Source organism: Macadamia integrifolia, chromosome 3, assembly GCF_013358625.1.
Source record: "Macadamia integrifolia cultivar HAES 741 chromosome 3, SCU_Mint_v3, whole genome shotgun sequence".
Taxonomy (NCBI): Eukaryota; Viridiplantae; Streptophyta; class Magnoliopsida; order Proteales; family Proteaceae; genus Macadamia; species Macadamia integrifolia.
The window spans coordinates 4,745,640-4,762,642 of NC_056559.1; the positions used below are offsets into that span (position 1 = coordinate 4,745,640).

The window sequence follows — 17,003 nt, forward strand, 5'->3', positions numbered from 1 at the left end:
TGACTATATCCTCTGCTTTAAAGTTTCACACGTCAAATCCTCAACATAAAGGCTAGTTTGAATAAGTATACTTCTCCCTATCCAAGGCTATCTTTGCCTTGAGTATAATCTTTGTTGGGTACACATCGTCTTCTCAAGGACTATTTCTGTCCTTAGCACATCTGATACATCAGGTCAGATCAGCCAAGCCTAATTCTACTCTGAGCATTGTGGTCGAGTATTAGGGTACACCATGTATACTATTCTTGGCCTAGTGCACCGTACAAGTTAAGTCTGCTCTTAGAGTTATTCTGCCCTGACTCTGATTTCCTTCTTCCTCGTCTCTATATAGAGAGTTAATCAAGTCATGGTCTCCTCTTCTTGATTAGAAGTTGCATTTTCCTCTCACAGGCTATTTTGGCCCTAAGCTCATGCTCTTTTAATTCAAAGGTTGGTTTTTCTCTCTTTTCAGAAGCCACCGTAGGTTGAGTTTCAACTGGAAATGCATTTCTGTCGAAATGTGAGTCATCCATCTTAGGGCATATTGCTCGGAGTATCAGAGCACAGGACCTTATACAGAAAACTTTAAAGATAAAACTAGTATATCTCCAGAAATACAATTATAAAGTTTTAATCTTGCCTAATCATTGTTAGCAAAATAGTAAGGAGATTTAATCAAAGGATTTTTCTAAGAAATGGGTGTCAACTAGTGAAGTAGGGTTCACTTGGCCCTCATGACCATTTGGGAGTAGGTAGGCTTCATGACACCTATCACCTATTCAAGTGGTAGGTCAACCGAGATTCAATATTGGTTAATCTCCATATATCCATGCATGTTGACAATAAGTAACCCAAAAAAGAGAGAGAGAAGACAATAGGTTGTCACCATCATATGTGGTAAATATGTGGTAAAGAAGAGACAAAAATCTTACGTAGCCACCCAGGCACCCATTCATGCGTCCCCTATGGGAAAAAAATCGTCTGCAATTCCGATCTCGTACAATTCTGTACAATGCCACCTTCAGGGGGTGACACGTGTATTGATACCAATGCAATGGTCCAGATCTGATTTAAATATCTCTTCACTGATTTAATGTTTTATTAGTTATACCAAATATGGACCATTGTATTGGTATCAATACACGTGTCACCGCCTGGAGGTGGTATTGCACGGAATTGTACGAGATCGAAATTGCAGACGATTTCAACCCGTCCCCTATGCCACTTGCTCAGAAAAACCTTTCCCTTGTTTTTAAAACTGATATTCCTTCCTTTTCCTTTACTTGCAACCAAACGAGTGAAACGGCTTTTGTACCCCAAAAAAATATATATATTTGAATAATCAAAGGCATCATCGTGAAGAAAGTTTTCTCTTGAGCAATGGGATGATTGCACTTTTTTTTTTTTTTTTTCAAATCCAGACCATAGGTAACTTTCATACACCCAATTTAGATACCATTGGCTGTCGCATTAAAGATTAAATAGGGGTCGAGTTTTATGAAAAGATCAGAGCCCTACATTCCTTGTTCACATGTCAGTTTCAAACCTATCAAGGTTTGCCATGGCAACATAAAACTTTGAAAATCCCTTATTACCTCATCCGACACATGTTCGAAGGCACTTAAGAGTAATCTAAATTACATGGATTTCAGTGTGGAACAAGTAATAGAAACATTAATCCCACAATAAATATAGATATACACAAGACTGTTAAATACAGGCCAAGAAGACCCACCCTCCACACAACTAGGGACTGACACCTATACGCCCAAATCCTGGGTCTACATCAATGAATCATATTTTGATTCTACATGATGGATTTACACAATTTTGCACCTACATGGTTGCTGGAAAACCATATTCCAGCATCCACCAATCCATACTCTGCCAGCAATCTCGATGTCCGGCAGGAAAGGAGGGATTTACAGACACTAAGGAAACAGAGGAGCGATCCATGCTCCTCCCTGTTCCTGGCTCCAGCAACTGTTGCAGGGAGCACACGACATCTGACTTTTGTGCTATCTCCATGACTATGGATGACCTGCAAAAATACAGCACTAATGTTACTTGGAACTTCCACAACAGGAAAATTTAAATGTAAAGAGTGATAGCTCCAGAAAATACAAAATGTTCACTTTGGTCCATCTATTTTAATCAATATTAGGAAATTGAAGCATCTGCACATCCACAATGTAATTGAACTTAGGGCAACCTGCTCGCAGAGTGAAACTAACAATATATCAAATCCCCTATAGCAAGTGTAGTGTCCTCTAATAGTTCTAACAGAAACAAGTGTTTAGCGTTAGGGCCATCCATTCAGTCAGAAACATTTCTTAATTGGGAACTCATGGCTTGAATATCTCACAAAAATGTGGTGCAGCTGGTACAAAAACAATGTGTTATTCATGCATCTCAATTTGTGTGATGAATCAAACTAATTAAGTAGTGAGAATTCAGAATGTGTACACTGTACAGTGAGAATGGTCGATAGCATCCTGCTAGATGTGATTCACTAGTCTGCCAGACCACCATTTACAGTCTGTCCATTATTAGATACCAAATATTTCTTCCAGTAACTTCAAAGTTGAAACTATACATTGACCAGACTGAGGCTGTTATCAAAACTAAATCTCAATATAGTGGGAATGAGTTTGTACCTCTAGAATGCAAAGATAATAACTTGCAAGGCTAGATTCGAAGCCCGCCACTCAAGTAGCAGTACCGCTGCTCTTAGTCCTGCTGCAATCTAAGGATACCTGCAGATAAAAAACTTTAAACAGTGAAATTTGTACTCTTCCTTAGTTGAGAGAGAGAGAGAGAGAGAGAGAGAAAGAGAAGATTGCATACCTCAAGATGCAACTCATTTGATTTATCCCTCAACTTGCCGTTTGGTCTGACCCACTACCCTGGGTGAACTTAGGAGAATGAGCAGGAACCATGAAATGCGGCTGTGATAGAACTGGTGCTGTTACACCTGATAAATCCAAGAAAGATGCTTAAATGCAAGTCACATGCATATATCATATCATGCTGAACCCTTACCAATCAAATTCCTCACCCTCCCACTTTTGGATAAGACGTTCATGAACAGCTTGACAACCAATTTATGACTACATTACTTTAGTTTGATCATGATATACACATGCATGCACCAAATCATTGTACTAATATCATCTGAATATGTAACTTTCAAACTATATTTAAAATTACTAATGTACTTGAATAAACCTTCTCAGAGCGGTGTTACAGTAACTAATATTATGGTTCCAAGTTCAATTGGGAAGGCTTGATTTTATAACAAGAATTTATGTTAAACCCATAGCAATCCTACCTTTTACTGTAACTCTGTTTTCATGCTCATTCCATTTGTTATTTTCTTTCAAGAATTCAAGCGAATTGGTAACGCTTGCGATTAGTGAACGAGCATCTTAAGGAATGTTGACGACAAGAGCAACTACGAAGTCAGATGCCGCAGCTCTCGCTCAACCCACTGGATCTTTCCTTTGACAAATTGATCCCAATTGTTGAACAGTGGGTGGAAGAACAAGAAGACGAGCCACTGACGATGGAAGACCAAGTGGCTCCAATTATCATTCAAGAACCAACCATAGAGAAACATATCAACCAGTTGAATTTGTTCTTCCACTTTGCGACTTCGGCAACAAACTCCTTATTGCTGAATTCATACCATTGGGTTGTGGTCTGATTGATGATTTCATAGGGTCAAGGACAGATGATGGCCATGCGTTGCAGATCTTCCCATTATACAAAACTCAAGGGTAAGTTTTTTCAGACAAGGAATGAATAATGAAAGAGCATGATCACCACAGTTGTATGTGGCCTGATCCTCTATTTTGGACCTTTGATTTGTATTTTTGTATCACGGTTGTATTGCACGAATATAGGCTAGATATACAGGATAGACAGTATTTTAAAGTTTTAACGTAGTATTTTTATCTTCACACAACTTGTGGGGATCATTTGAGAGAGTTCATAGTTTGAGTTATGAAGTTCCCCTCTACCCACAAGTTGTGGCTAGATTTTAGGAGCCTTGTCACTATTAAAATTGTGGGAGTTACTTAAGAGTCATTATTTCTTTAGTTACCTTATGGCCCCGTTTGTTTGACAGATTAAAAAGGGGTGGAAAACTTGTGTGGGTGGGTCCCACATGTTGTGGATTTAGTTGATAAGAGAAGGGAAGGGAAGGGAAGGAAAGGAAACAAAGGAATATCTAACTTTTAGTGGGGTGGAATTTGGTGGAAGAGAGGAAATGGAGGTGGGGTGGGATCCTACGGGAAAAAGAGGAAATAGGAGGAGAGATAGATACAATCAACTTGTCCATGAATAGTGCCAAAATCCTACCAAAATTTGGAAGTAAGTGAAGTGGGAAAAAGTTGAGTGCCGCATCAGCAAACAACAATAACTGCATTGAATGAACTATTCTTGTAAGTTTCCCACCCCACTTATCCAAACACTCATAGTTGTGGTAGTTTGTGGGGAAACAAATACAAGTTTCCCACCCCTTTTTACCTTTTCCACTTTTCTACGTCAAACAAGCAAAGCTTATGTATTTGAATTAGTTCTTAAAATCCTTTTATCTTTTCCTCATTACGTTATTCAATTTAGGATACTGATGTCGATATCTTGTTTTAGTTTCAGTTTTATATACAGCAATTTAGGCTTAAGGACACCTCATGATATTGGAATAGAATAGAGTAATTTGTTTTTGAAAAGTGAGTTGAAAGTTCTCTCCTCTCCCCCCCACCACCACCCAAAAAAAAAAAAAAAAGGATCTCTCTTTTCTCTCTTCTTCCCCTTTTCTTCCATCGATCTGCCCACCACCAGCAGATCCCCTGTCTGCTCTCCATCAGCATCTCTATTGAATTATATTAGACTTGGTTGATCCCAGATGGATACTTGCTATCCCGCATTCAAAACTAACTTAACTAAGTTTAGAGAAGTTACCTGTAGGATATGATACTTGAATTGCAGGAATGGGAGCGCTGGTCACTCCATTGATGCCGGGCCCACTATATTGCACAAGATGATGGCCTGGCATTGTGTAGCCCTGGACTGCTGTATACCCATGACTGCCAGGAAGAGACTGACCATATTGTCCAAATGGATAGATAGCTGGATTAACTGTCCCTGGCACCCCATATATCTGAAGATATTGCTGATTCATGTAAGGATTATAAACACCCTGCACGAAAAGATGGCACACACAAATTGAAGCAAGTCAGCTTGGCAGGCAATCACCAGTTCCTGTACACTTTCTTTCCCAAACAGAAGTTAATTTCCAACTGCGGTGGTGAATTTAAAACTCCAACCTGTGGGTAGACATATTCATGTCCGTAAGTTGTGTACCTGCACAAAAAGAAAATCATAGCATCCCTTGAGAATATATATAGCTTGTGAATTCTTGTTATTTCTTTTTCGGGTATTAAGTGGCTGTTTTGGAATTATTACAGGAAACGTTCCAGATGCTCCTGGCAGAGGATAGCTACATTGCCAGGAAAACCAGGAACCTGAAATGCTACCATGGAACTTCCACAAATTTCCCTATAATATATCCAGTTACAGGATGAGGCCATAAGACTGCATGCACATTGGCACAATTGCTCATGAAATCAGCACTTCCAATCAATATGAAATTCTTTTGACCATGTGGCTGGGGAAAAACAAAAAACGAACGAAATCATATTGTCCTCTCCAATGTAACTTTTAGCCAACCCTCTGGACTAATGAGCCAGCACGATATTACAATTAAATTATCATGGGACAATCAAGCAAGCTCTCCATTATAAGCTCACATATGTACGAAATGCACTATATGTGTAAACATAGAGAAAAATGTTTTGTACTCAAAACTTAATACTTAATTAAACACCAATACATATATATATATATATATATATATATATGTATATATGTATGTATGTATGTGTGTGTGTGTGTGTGTATATGTACAATTTTTTTGTTCTCATGTCCGTCATGCATTCAGTTAAGAAAGGCCGACTTGTGCATCCACCCTGACTCAATCTCAACACATGGCATCATCAACTTGAAGGGGGGGAAAAAATAAAAAACTCACCCATATGGAGGATATGCAAATCCTTGTTGGTAGCTGTAAGAAACTGGTTGATGGTATCCAGGGCTTCCTGCATAAGATCCATGGGGAACTTGTAAATTTCCAACAAAGGGTGCTGCTGACCTCAAGCGCCCTATATGAAACCAAAGCAAACAACGCAACAATAATTATTATAAATCTATAGGGAGTGTCCCTACTGGAATCCACAAAAATGGGCTATATATATATATATATATATATATGAGGTCAGAGAAAAAGAAGTTGAATTATTGCAATTAAAAAAAAAAAAGAACTGCGAATCCCAAGGCTGCCAATCAAACAGTACATGGAAAATTCAAAGCACAACTTGAATATTATAACTCTTAGCTATAACATATGAAAGGAGGAAGCAAAGGTATGAATATAAATATGTGAATTAAATTTTAAAATATTTATAAAATAAAATTAAAAGGGTATCGGATTACTATCTCTACATCAGATCAGGTATTGGACAGGTTTATTGTAAAATATCCATAAATACATCAGATCAGTATATACATACATGAAGGATGGATTAAAGTACACTTAAACCATGCTTGAAGAACGGAAGAAAATAAAGAAATAGATAAGTACACTAAATCATAAGACAATGCCAGAGTGAAAAGCGAAACAATAAGAGGGCGGGAGATGGATTCGTTCAATAGGAGGCCCACATTTTGTCTGAGGAGAAAGATTGTCAGTGTGGCCCCACGGCTCATTATATGAGAGTGTGAGCATAGAATCACCACTCCGGCATCATGGAGATATTTTTTCCCAAAAGAACAAAAAGCATGAAGATTTATCAGGGTCATTAATGTTGGACCTGAACATGAGCTGATGCTTAATCAGCTTGTACATTTATCTTTTATGACAGGCACAAGATTAACCACCACCATTTCACATAGATAACGACATTTTCAAAGATAATCTCCCACGATAAGGGGAGGGAGGAGAGTTTTGCTAACCTCACAGTCACAGTTAGCTAATAGGCCTATCTGATCAGGCATGTGGGATCTGAGCATCAAAAAACCCATATAATGGGGGTGAATAAACGAACAATGGTTTCATCAGACATCTGATTGGACTATGATGTCAGCGTTTCTGTAAGGTCAGCATTTTAGGGAAAAATAATGAGCTATTGATATTAAATATGCCAGGAGGCAGCCTTTTTTTTTGGGGGGGGGGGTTAGTAAGGAGGAAAGGAGTGTAGTGTCCTTATGAATTTGTGTTTTGTTTTTGGTTTCCTTTTTAAGGTCTCTCACTCAGTTATAAATACTTTGCAAGAGGCACAGCCCTCCCCCCATGATTAGAATGAATGGAATAAGTTTTTATTGGTTTTGTCTCTCTCCTCTCTCCTCTCTCCCCCTTTCCCAATTGATTTCCTCTCCTCTCCTCTCCTCTTTCCTCTCTTATCTTCTCTTTCTCCTCCTCTTATTCTCTCTCTTAAGCCCACCATAGCAGATCCTTCTTTTGATCTGCATCAGATACATTTTCTGACTTCATAGAGCTTGTTGACACAATTTAGTTCAACAATATGAATAAGCGTCAGTTTCTGGTCTCCCAAAATAAAAAAGGATTACATATTTAGATAGTCAAGTCTGACAAAATCCAAATCACTCATCAGATTAAGGCAGGACAAAGTTTCAGAAACCTGACAGGAAACACCACAAGAATGTACCAAGAGAATCCAGATCACCAAAGAAATCAAGTTCAGGTGATACATTTATCACTTATGGGCACTGCAACCAGTTCAAGTTGAACTAATCAAATGGGGAACAGAAATGATCAACCTAATGATATCATTGAGTTCATAAATCAAGGGTCCGTACATGCAGTCATGAATATAAGTAAAGGAAACAAGATGATCAAAGAAAATACCATATGATGAAGCTGGCCTTGGCCGCCCAAGTGAGGCCAAATTACAGTTAGCCCTCCTACCGTCAATAACAGGGTTTGGATCTGCACAGGCCCTCCTCGCAGACTCAGGATCACGGAAAGTCACCTAAACCCTCCATACAAATCAACAGAATGAAAAGCAAGTCATCTCTCTGGCCAACTAAAAGATACTAAAACATTATAAGATTCCATTCTTCGATGACACACAACTTTCCTTCTATTGTTGGCTAAATCTCTGACGAAAGCTTAACCAGAGTACATCTCAATTCCAAAAATCAACATTTCTCCTCCTTTTAAAATACCCAATTGCAATTATGAATCCTTGACAAAATATTGTATTAAAAAAAAAAAAATATATATATATATATATATATATATATGAACACCGGCTCAAAATAAAAATGAAAAGCTGCAAGAAACTAACGACCCAAAACCAGAAATACTCACAAAGCCGTATCCTTTCGACCTCCCTGTATTCTTATCAGTGATCACGACTGCCTCTAGAATCTCTCCGTAGTGCTCGAAGTATCGCCGCAGAGTCCCGCTCTGCGTCTCCCAAGCCAATCCACCAACAAAGACTTTGGTGTAAGTGGTGTCCCCAAAAGGGGAATTCAAGAATTGAAACCCGGAATTCGAACTCGATCCCGACCCCGAACCAGAACCAGAACCCGGAATCGACAGATAAGCCATGGAATCCCAATAAATATAGTACGGACTCGAAAAAACCACGTAGCAGACTCTTCTTAAAACCGATTAACACTGATCCTCATTGCAAAATGAGGAATATAATAAAACCCTATGAATGTCCAGGATATGGTGATCACTATCAAATTCCACCAACATGAAGCCTAATTCAAAAACCCAGAAGAACACAACCTACGAATAAGGTGACGCTGTAGTCGATCCAATAAACCCTAAGGATCATAAACCCCATAAAAACCCTAGATTTGAAGAGGAGTTTGAAAGAACAGGGTCAAAAGGAACATGGGTATGTTGCAGTTTGCTGGAATCTAACTTGGTTTATGGAAAAGCTAATCAAGGAGAGTTGTATAAGAATCTACAGGAGAAGATCAACAAATAAAAAAGAGGGATTTCTTTGTTTCCTTGAACAAGAGCAATAGAAGAGATTCATGATTTTCACAAGACGAGAAGGGAAAATGGAAAAGAAAACCCAGATGAATGTATTATTTCATTCAAGGTATACAGAATTACAGGGTGGGAGGAACGTGGGACCCTCTCTCTCTCTCTCTCTCTATTCTTTAATCTGGTTTTGCATTAATACCTATTTTCACCTGTTTTTATTTTTTTCTCTTTTTAAGCTTGGGAAGTGGTTTGACCTATGATATTTAAATTTTTGGATTTTGCTTTTACCCTCAGACAAAAAATTTTGGACTTTGCAACTAATTATATAATCTACTTATGGATAATTCTATCACCATTTTCAAGTTTCAGCTAGGCTCTACCTGATTTGAAGTACTTCGTCTTATTTGATTTGTTTTAGTAATAGTGTAATTGATGCATTAGAGAACATAGTGTGAAAATGTCTACATCCCAAGATGCATAATCTTCCATTGTCTTTACAATTTTGATTTAGTATATACATATCGGTAGGGGTGTCAAAACCTAGCTTGAATCGATAAAATCAATTGATAAAACTCGAATCAAATCAAATCGATCCTTATTTGATTGGTTTTGGACTGAACTTGTTGGGACCGGCTGAAAATTGGTCCAAACCGAACCGACCAGTAACCAAACTGAATGAAACCGATAAAAAAATAAATGATTAAGAGATTATAAATTGGTGAATTAATCATCCATTTTTTACAATATGAGTAAGAAAAAAAAATTGTAAGGGACATTGTTACAAAACATTGAATATTAGGTTATGAATAAAGAAATTGATTTGTAAATTGTAATAATGTTTCAATTGATTTCTTTGTTCACTATAGAAAACTAGTTGGATGGTTAAATGAATAATTGGATAATATGGTTCATTTTGGAATTTAGTATTAGTTATCTTCTTAATAATTTGTTATCTATTGGGTTTCAATATTAGTTATCTTCCATTACAATGATAAACCATGATTTAATCATAAATTTAAAGTATTTTTTGGGTCAAATTTTGTCACTATAAGTTATGAATGTAATATTCATTATGGTTCAAGCTTAATAATAAACAAATCTAAACAGATATTAACCCGATATTAAAAAATCGAAATAAACCGAAATCAAACCGGATTGAAATTGAAACCGATCGAAAACCGAAGTTCTTTAGCCGATTGGTTTTTGTCTCCCTCATTCCTAGACTGAAATCAATTCAACCCAATCGAAACCCAACCGAACCATCCAATTGACACCCTTACATATTGGGATAGAGTTTCCAACTTGGTCTTGCAATAGGAACATACGTTGAAGCATCAACAAGGGTTATATTTTTCAAAACAAAACAAAACAAAACAAAACAAAACAGAAAAAAATAAAATTGGCTAGATTTTTGTATTTTCTTATATTTATGTTTTTTGGGTAAGAGACCGTTGCCTAATTACTTGGTCCTATGCATTAGCATGGGGCCAATGAGGATACATGTAGGGACGTCAATATAGATGGAATTTTTTTATTTTACGTGGGATGGGGCAGTAATTTCATGCATTCGGCACATAAGCCATCGGACTAGGTAGTGTTTTTTTTCTCATTTTTTGGGGGCAAAAGATTCCCAGCTGCATGCGGATTTCTTACCACACCCTCTCACATAAATGAGGGCCCCTACACTCTCTCCCCCATAAATCTCATCCCCACTTGCCGATTCTTTGTTTTCTTTTAAAGGGGTGGGGGAGGTGGAGCTCCCAACCATTCGAGCATCGTGGGAAACCTTTTCTCATATTTTTTTTTTCCATTAAATGAATGAAAAAAATATTAATAATAAGAAAGAGTATTACCGGACAATGCCCCTATATCCTCTCACATGGGATAGTGAAATGATTGGATCTAGATCTTCTCCAATGATTGACGTTCAAACCATACATAGGCACGTCTAGGGGCTACATGGCCCCAAGTGTTGGGATGCATGCATGTGTCTTGCTGAATGGTGTTTGGAGATTGGAGAGAGCAATTGTCGGAGAGGAATCAGATCCAAAATGACCACCTTGCATTTCCCCTTGAATACCCATGCATGCCACATGTGCCTCACAACATGGCAACAATTTTCTTTCATATAAATAAATAAATTACATATATAAACTATAGAAACACAATCCTAAAACGATGCAAAAGATAATGGAAAAACAAAACAAACAATGCACACAGATTTTACGAGGTTCGGCAAAGTTGCCTACGTCCCCGGTGAGATGAGATCCTGCTTCATTATCAATGGAGAATAGGGTTACAGTGCTCGTCCTCACATCTCTCAGTATTGCTTGCATTACAGAGAAAGAAACCTTTGCTACAAATATATAGCGAAAAAACCCTAATCCGGATTAAACTACAATTGCCCTTAAATAAAAAATTTAAGCGGGGGGCTGCGCCCCCCTTGCAGCCCCCACGGCCCGCTAACCGGCTAGCGGGATCGCCGTCCTGCCTGTCTAGGTATTACATCAATACTTACTGGATTAAACTTCGACGGAATACAAGACATCATACACCAACATAAACAACAGACATGAATAAAATTAGCAAAAATGAATCACCATCATGTGTTGCTATCAACAATTAATGAATCCTTTATGGGAGAATATCTCTACGTTATTCATTTGTATTGGCATTTTACACATCAAGTCAAAAGTAAAGAGCAAAACTACATGTAGTTCATTTTCTCACCTTTCATATTTCATATTATAATTTGGGGAATGAAAATACAAACGATATCCTCTTATACTCTCATTCTTTCCTAATCGTCTCTTATCCCTAAGCTTCAAGGCCTTCTCTTATATAAATCGTAAGACACTCTTTCTTTTGTGTTCATTAGCAAGACGTAGAAGATGTTAATACATGCAGGTAGCATGTAGATCTGTCTCTTTATAAACAACTTTAATAATAGGATAGTTGTAGATGATGACAAAACGCAAGGTTAGTTAGTGACATTTGCCCATGTTATATGAGGAATTAATGGAACTTTAAGATAAGTTTAGGATTATTTTGACTTTAGTTATCAGATATGTCCAATCGTCACCATCATGAATCAAAGTTAGGTACAACACCTTGAGTTGTATCTTCAATTTGTGATCATTACTAGTTATAAATTAGTTTGTAACCAAGTGGAATAGATTATATACATGTCAACCAATAGGTATAGAATTATTGTTTTTTAGGAGAGGGTTAACATGGGAGAGCATCAATGAAATGCAACAAATTGTATCATATATAGAAGGCAACAAGGTCATTTTATGAATGAGGGAAAAAATGACATACATGAGCTATATGGGAGTTGAATATAATTTTGATTCATGAATAAGGGTGTCATTTTAAGTGAAAGTGGATGTGGTGATGTCAAAATTTTGAAAGGACATTTTTTTTGTCCCAAAGCAGGCCCTATGCCATTGACACAAAGGGGACGTGCAACGACCACCGTGCCCCTCTTAATGTCACGCACCCGTGAATTTGAGTGCAGGGCACTCTTTTTCAACCTCTTATGACAAGTGAGACTTATTTTTTACCATGTGGGTTTCTTTATTAATGGATTTAATTCTCATATTATTATTGGTTTGGTGTGGAAGATCACCCTTACAATGACGGTGAGTGGAATCTTATCCCATGCCTTTAAAAAAAATTCTAATCCCACTGTTGAAATGATTGATCAACAATAATTGTTAATATTATTAGGATATGCTTTTGATCCCTACCGTAGTCTCTTTTTCCATTCTTTGTCTTTGTTAAATTTTCCAACTGTTGAAATGATTAATCCCCTTTTTTCTCTCTCCTTATTAAATATACTGATATCTTATTCGATATTAGTTTGATGTGCAAGATGTCAAAATAAATCGTAATATTTCAACCTATTTATTAGTAACAAAAACAAATTTTTACCATTATATAAGTATTAAAGTTGTAATTGTATTACATTATCCTTAAAAGATAAAAGTAAATAAATGTATTACATTAAAAGGTGAGGGTTCCTCAAGCTGCCACTGTTGGGAAAAATTTGCACACTAAACAAATGATTGTCTTGATAAATATTTTATCTACATGGGACTCATATATTTAGAGTATGAAAAAGAAATAATAAAAAAATCACATGAGATGCAAATGCACTCTACACAATGGGGAATCTTTTATTGTACTAAACAAAAAAAAAGTAATGTTATAATTTCTTTTTCATTTTGATTACGACATGATTTTCACTGATATTAGTTAAGGGGAAAATATTGATATGCTGTCATGCAGCATCCTTCCCACATGTAGTTTTTTTAGGTGATAGGTTTTATGCACAATCATGCACATAGTTAGCAAATTTGAATTCGGGAATTATTCGGACGGAGAATTATTCGGAATAATTTGATTGATTAATTTAAGGATTCGGTCAAAAAAGCGATCAAAAAAGCGAATATGATGCTTTGTTTTTTGTTTTTTTTGTTTTGTTTTTTTTTTAAATATTGTTTAAGTGGATCGAATAATTCAGTTTAATTCGGTTCGGCCCGAATTATTCTGGTTTTAAATTCAAATTAGTAAAATTCATATTTTTTTACCAATTTTATTTTTAATTCGGCTTCGGTCAGAAATTTTGATTTAATTCGGAAAAATTCTGTTCGGCCGAATAATTCGTGAATTATTCGGACGAATTGCTAACTAGGGTCATGCATAGTGCACAACCGTACATACAGTTGTCCGATGGGAGTGAGGGGTACATCACTGTAAACTCTCATCTCCCATTCAACGATTGTATGCATGGTCGTGCATTTCTCTTGCACCCATTTTAAGAATATAAATCTCACATGGATGATACATTTTTTAGCAATGTAGATTCCTAATCATGCTCCCAACGTGGGAAAACCTCTTCCATAACCAATATCCTGATTGGATAATCCAATATGCCTGTTCATTAGAAAAAAAACAGAAGGAGCTTGAAATACTTAGTATATAGCCACAAGAATATGTTGACTTAGGATAACCGCATCAACATGCCTAACCATCCTCCCTATTTGGTTTTTATTATTAAATTAACTTTTTATTTGAAAAAAAAAAGTAGCCTCAAACACAACGTGGCCCTATGGGTTGGGGGAGGGGGGGAGACGATAGGGAGCATGGATTGAGATAAAATCTCTTCATCATGGATGACAACAAACTTTCTCCTAGTTATTTTAGTTGTACAAATTATAGAATTTACAACCCTCTCACGCGGTCTCTTCTCACTATCCTCACCTGTTGTTTTATGTACTCATATAGGTTTATGAACGATAATAACACCTGATTGATACAAATTAGCTGATATGATATAAAATCTATTTTTTTAATGAAAATTTAATTCTTTACCCAATATCGACTTGATTCAATTGATATTAATATCCATGTCCCTAGCAACCAATACCGTGAATAACATTTGTGCCCCCTACTTGATGAACTGTTTGCACTCCATCCATTGCTAAGGTGTCTAGAAACCATGACACATAAACAACATACAGACCTCTGCCCTTCTGTGTAAGTATATATAACCTTGTTATTATTATTATTATTATTCTTTTTTTGTGTCAATAAGTTTAAAAGGTAGTGTAACTCTTACATCTATATGCAAAATTGAACAAGATCACCATATCCCTCATGAAAGATGGAAATTCCATCCATTTTGATGTTTCCATGCGTATTTCCATTGGCTTCTGTGCTGACGTAAGGATCACACTACACTTTAGAACCCTATTTTTTTTTTTTTTTTAAATTGAATATTAAATAAAAAAAAAAATTTATGCAACGTCATGCATGATCGAAAGATTCGGAACAAGATCATCGGTAACGACAAAAGTCCCATCGAAATACCATAAACACCCCCATATACGAAGGAAGCGCACAAAATCCGCCCCCTTTAGAACTCGTAGATAGGTGCTAAGCCCAACAAAGGTCAAAGGGGCCCAACTTCACCTGGCCCGGGCCTGGAGGTGGGCTCTACGCCGGTCCAAATTGGTCTTGGTTTTTCCTTTTCCTAAAATGGTACCAAGACCACAAACTCCACGCGCGCGTATAGAGGGACCCATCCGTACGGTGAGGCTCATCCCAATACAAAAACCTGTTTTTCCCGCGCCCGATCATTTTTTTTCCTGTCTCTCTTCCCGTTACCCACCGTGTCTCTGCAAATCGATTTCCTCGCCGCTGCAACTGTTATTTCTCTCGGTGCAGGAAGTCTACCTCGCGAAGCATCCTCCGTTCCTGGCTCCAAACTCTCTCTTTGTTCGCTCTCTTCATTCTCACTACTCCGTGTCTCTGAGAGGATCCGACTTCCTTGCCGCTGCAACTGCCGGACTCGGACTTCCTCGCGGCTGCAACTGTTATTTCTCGGAGTGGAAAATCTCTCGACCCTCGCGAAACGTATTTCTCAACATTTATGAAACATATATCTTTGTATGTGAATCGTATGAGACCTTCTTAGGTTTAGACTGTAATCATTGTGCAGTTACAAATTTTTCATATGCATTTGTTAGGGTTTGTCTAATAGATATGTGGCTAATCTGTACACAAATGTATCTAAAATGTGACCCTGCCAACTGTATCGATGTTTAGTTAGGCAGATTAATTGTTAAATTTGAAAGAAATTGGGTGTTTCGCAATCAGGGACATGAGACGGATCAATTTGTGCCATTTTTTGGATATATATTCAGTTCACGAGCTTTTTAATCTGAATTCTAAGCTATCTAGGGAAGACAAAATTCTGCAATTGCTGGTAAGAATCTTTGTTGCCTTTTACTGTATTTTCTTAGACTGATAATCTCATTCTAATGTTAAAGAATTTTTTATTTAAATTGTTAATACATAATCTATTCTTTTGAAGTCATCCACTCTTTTATGTTAGTATCTTGCATCATTTACAGGGTACCCATTTTGCAATGAAAACTGGTAATGAAAGTATAGCTTAGAGAGATTTTGCAATGAAGACTAGTAATGAAAGTATAGCTTAGAGATCAGTAATGAAAAAGGAAACAAACGTTGAACAAATTCCAAAAGATAGAGAGGATGGATGATATGTCACACCCCGCCTTCACTCCCCTGAAAGATAGTGACATGGACACGCACATGTGTTCACAATCCATTCAGGATCCACGATGCAATACTTTAAGTTCACAAAGCTATGAAATGATTCTATGATCACATAGATAATAATAAATCAAAATATACACATGATAATATCTAATGATATTTAACATATTTACTCAAAAGAAGGTCTTCACAGCGGAATCAAAATTTTAGTCATTCCTCTAGGGCTATATCTGATAAGTGCAAAAGAAAATAAATGGAAGATAATACTCTCATCCTCAGCGTGCTCCGAATGCACAATCATCACATACGCAATTGTCCTCATGCGTAACCAGCTCCTCATCCTAGAGGTCGCCTCCGTAAAGAGCCGGATCCTTAGCCACCGTTTCCGGATGGTTACTTGAATCAACATCTAAAAAAAAAGGGGCAATAACCGGGGTAAGCTTCCACGAAGCCCAGTGAGGGGTGCACACAAACAAACAATCATAACAATCCAAGAAAAAAAAATGCAATAATATAGATATCCATGCCCAACCACATCAATATGAATGCATTTATATGAATGCAATGACATGATCCATTTATTATCAAACAATTCTAAGCAACAATTTATAAGTCCAAAGGGGTATAAGTGCTACTACGACATAGGTGGTATCCCCAATTATGAATGTATGTTATCAACCCTCAAGGATATAAGCTAGTTGCGAGTCAGGAGCATATCGGTCCCTGCATGATTTCTTCAGTACCCGGTAAGCCCATATTAATAATCCCCCATAATATACCTCATCACAGAATCCAACATCGCCTGATGGTTTGTCACAACGCCGGTACCCCCCACCTCGGTCACTGA

General features: G+C 37.2%; 1 protein-coding gene across 3 annotated transcripts; it reads right to left on the bottom strand.

Annotated features, from left to right (window-relative positions):
* Window positions 1–1,543: 1,543 nt before the first annotated feature.
* Window positions 1,544–9,220, bottom strand: LOC122074967 (RNA-binding protein 38-like). 3 transcript variants are annotated; one of them, XM_042639970.1, is made up of 8 exons: window positions 8,432–9,220; window positions 7,967–8,090; window positions 6,074–6,140; window positions 5,310–5,346; window positions 4,945–5,182; window positions 2,827–2,953; window positions 2,637–2,735; window positions 1,544–2,020 (listed from the first exon to the last, which is right to left on the bottom strand). In XM_042639970.1, exons 1-6 carry the CDS (start codon window positions 8,672–8,674, stop codon window positions 2,856–2,858), a joined length of 807 nt encoding a protein of 268 aa, XP_042495904.1. In that variant the 5' UTR covers window positions 8,675–9,220; the 3' UTR covers window positions 1,544–2,020; window positions 2,637–2,735; window positions 2,827–2,855. The 3 variants fall into 3 exon arrangements, with proteins under 3 accessions (XP_042495904.1, XP_042495902.1, XP_042495901.1); XM_042639968.1 differs by having other exon boundaries at window positions 2,637–2,749; window positions 6,074–6,203; window positions 8,432–9,218; XM_042639967.1 differs by having other exon boundaries at window positions 6,074–6,203; window positions 8,432–9,216.
* Window positions 9,221–17,003: the final 7,783 nt, after the last annotated feature.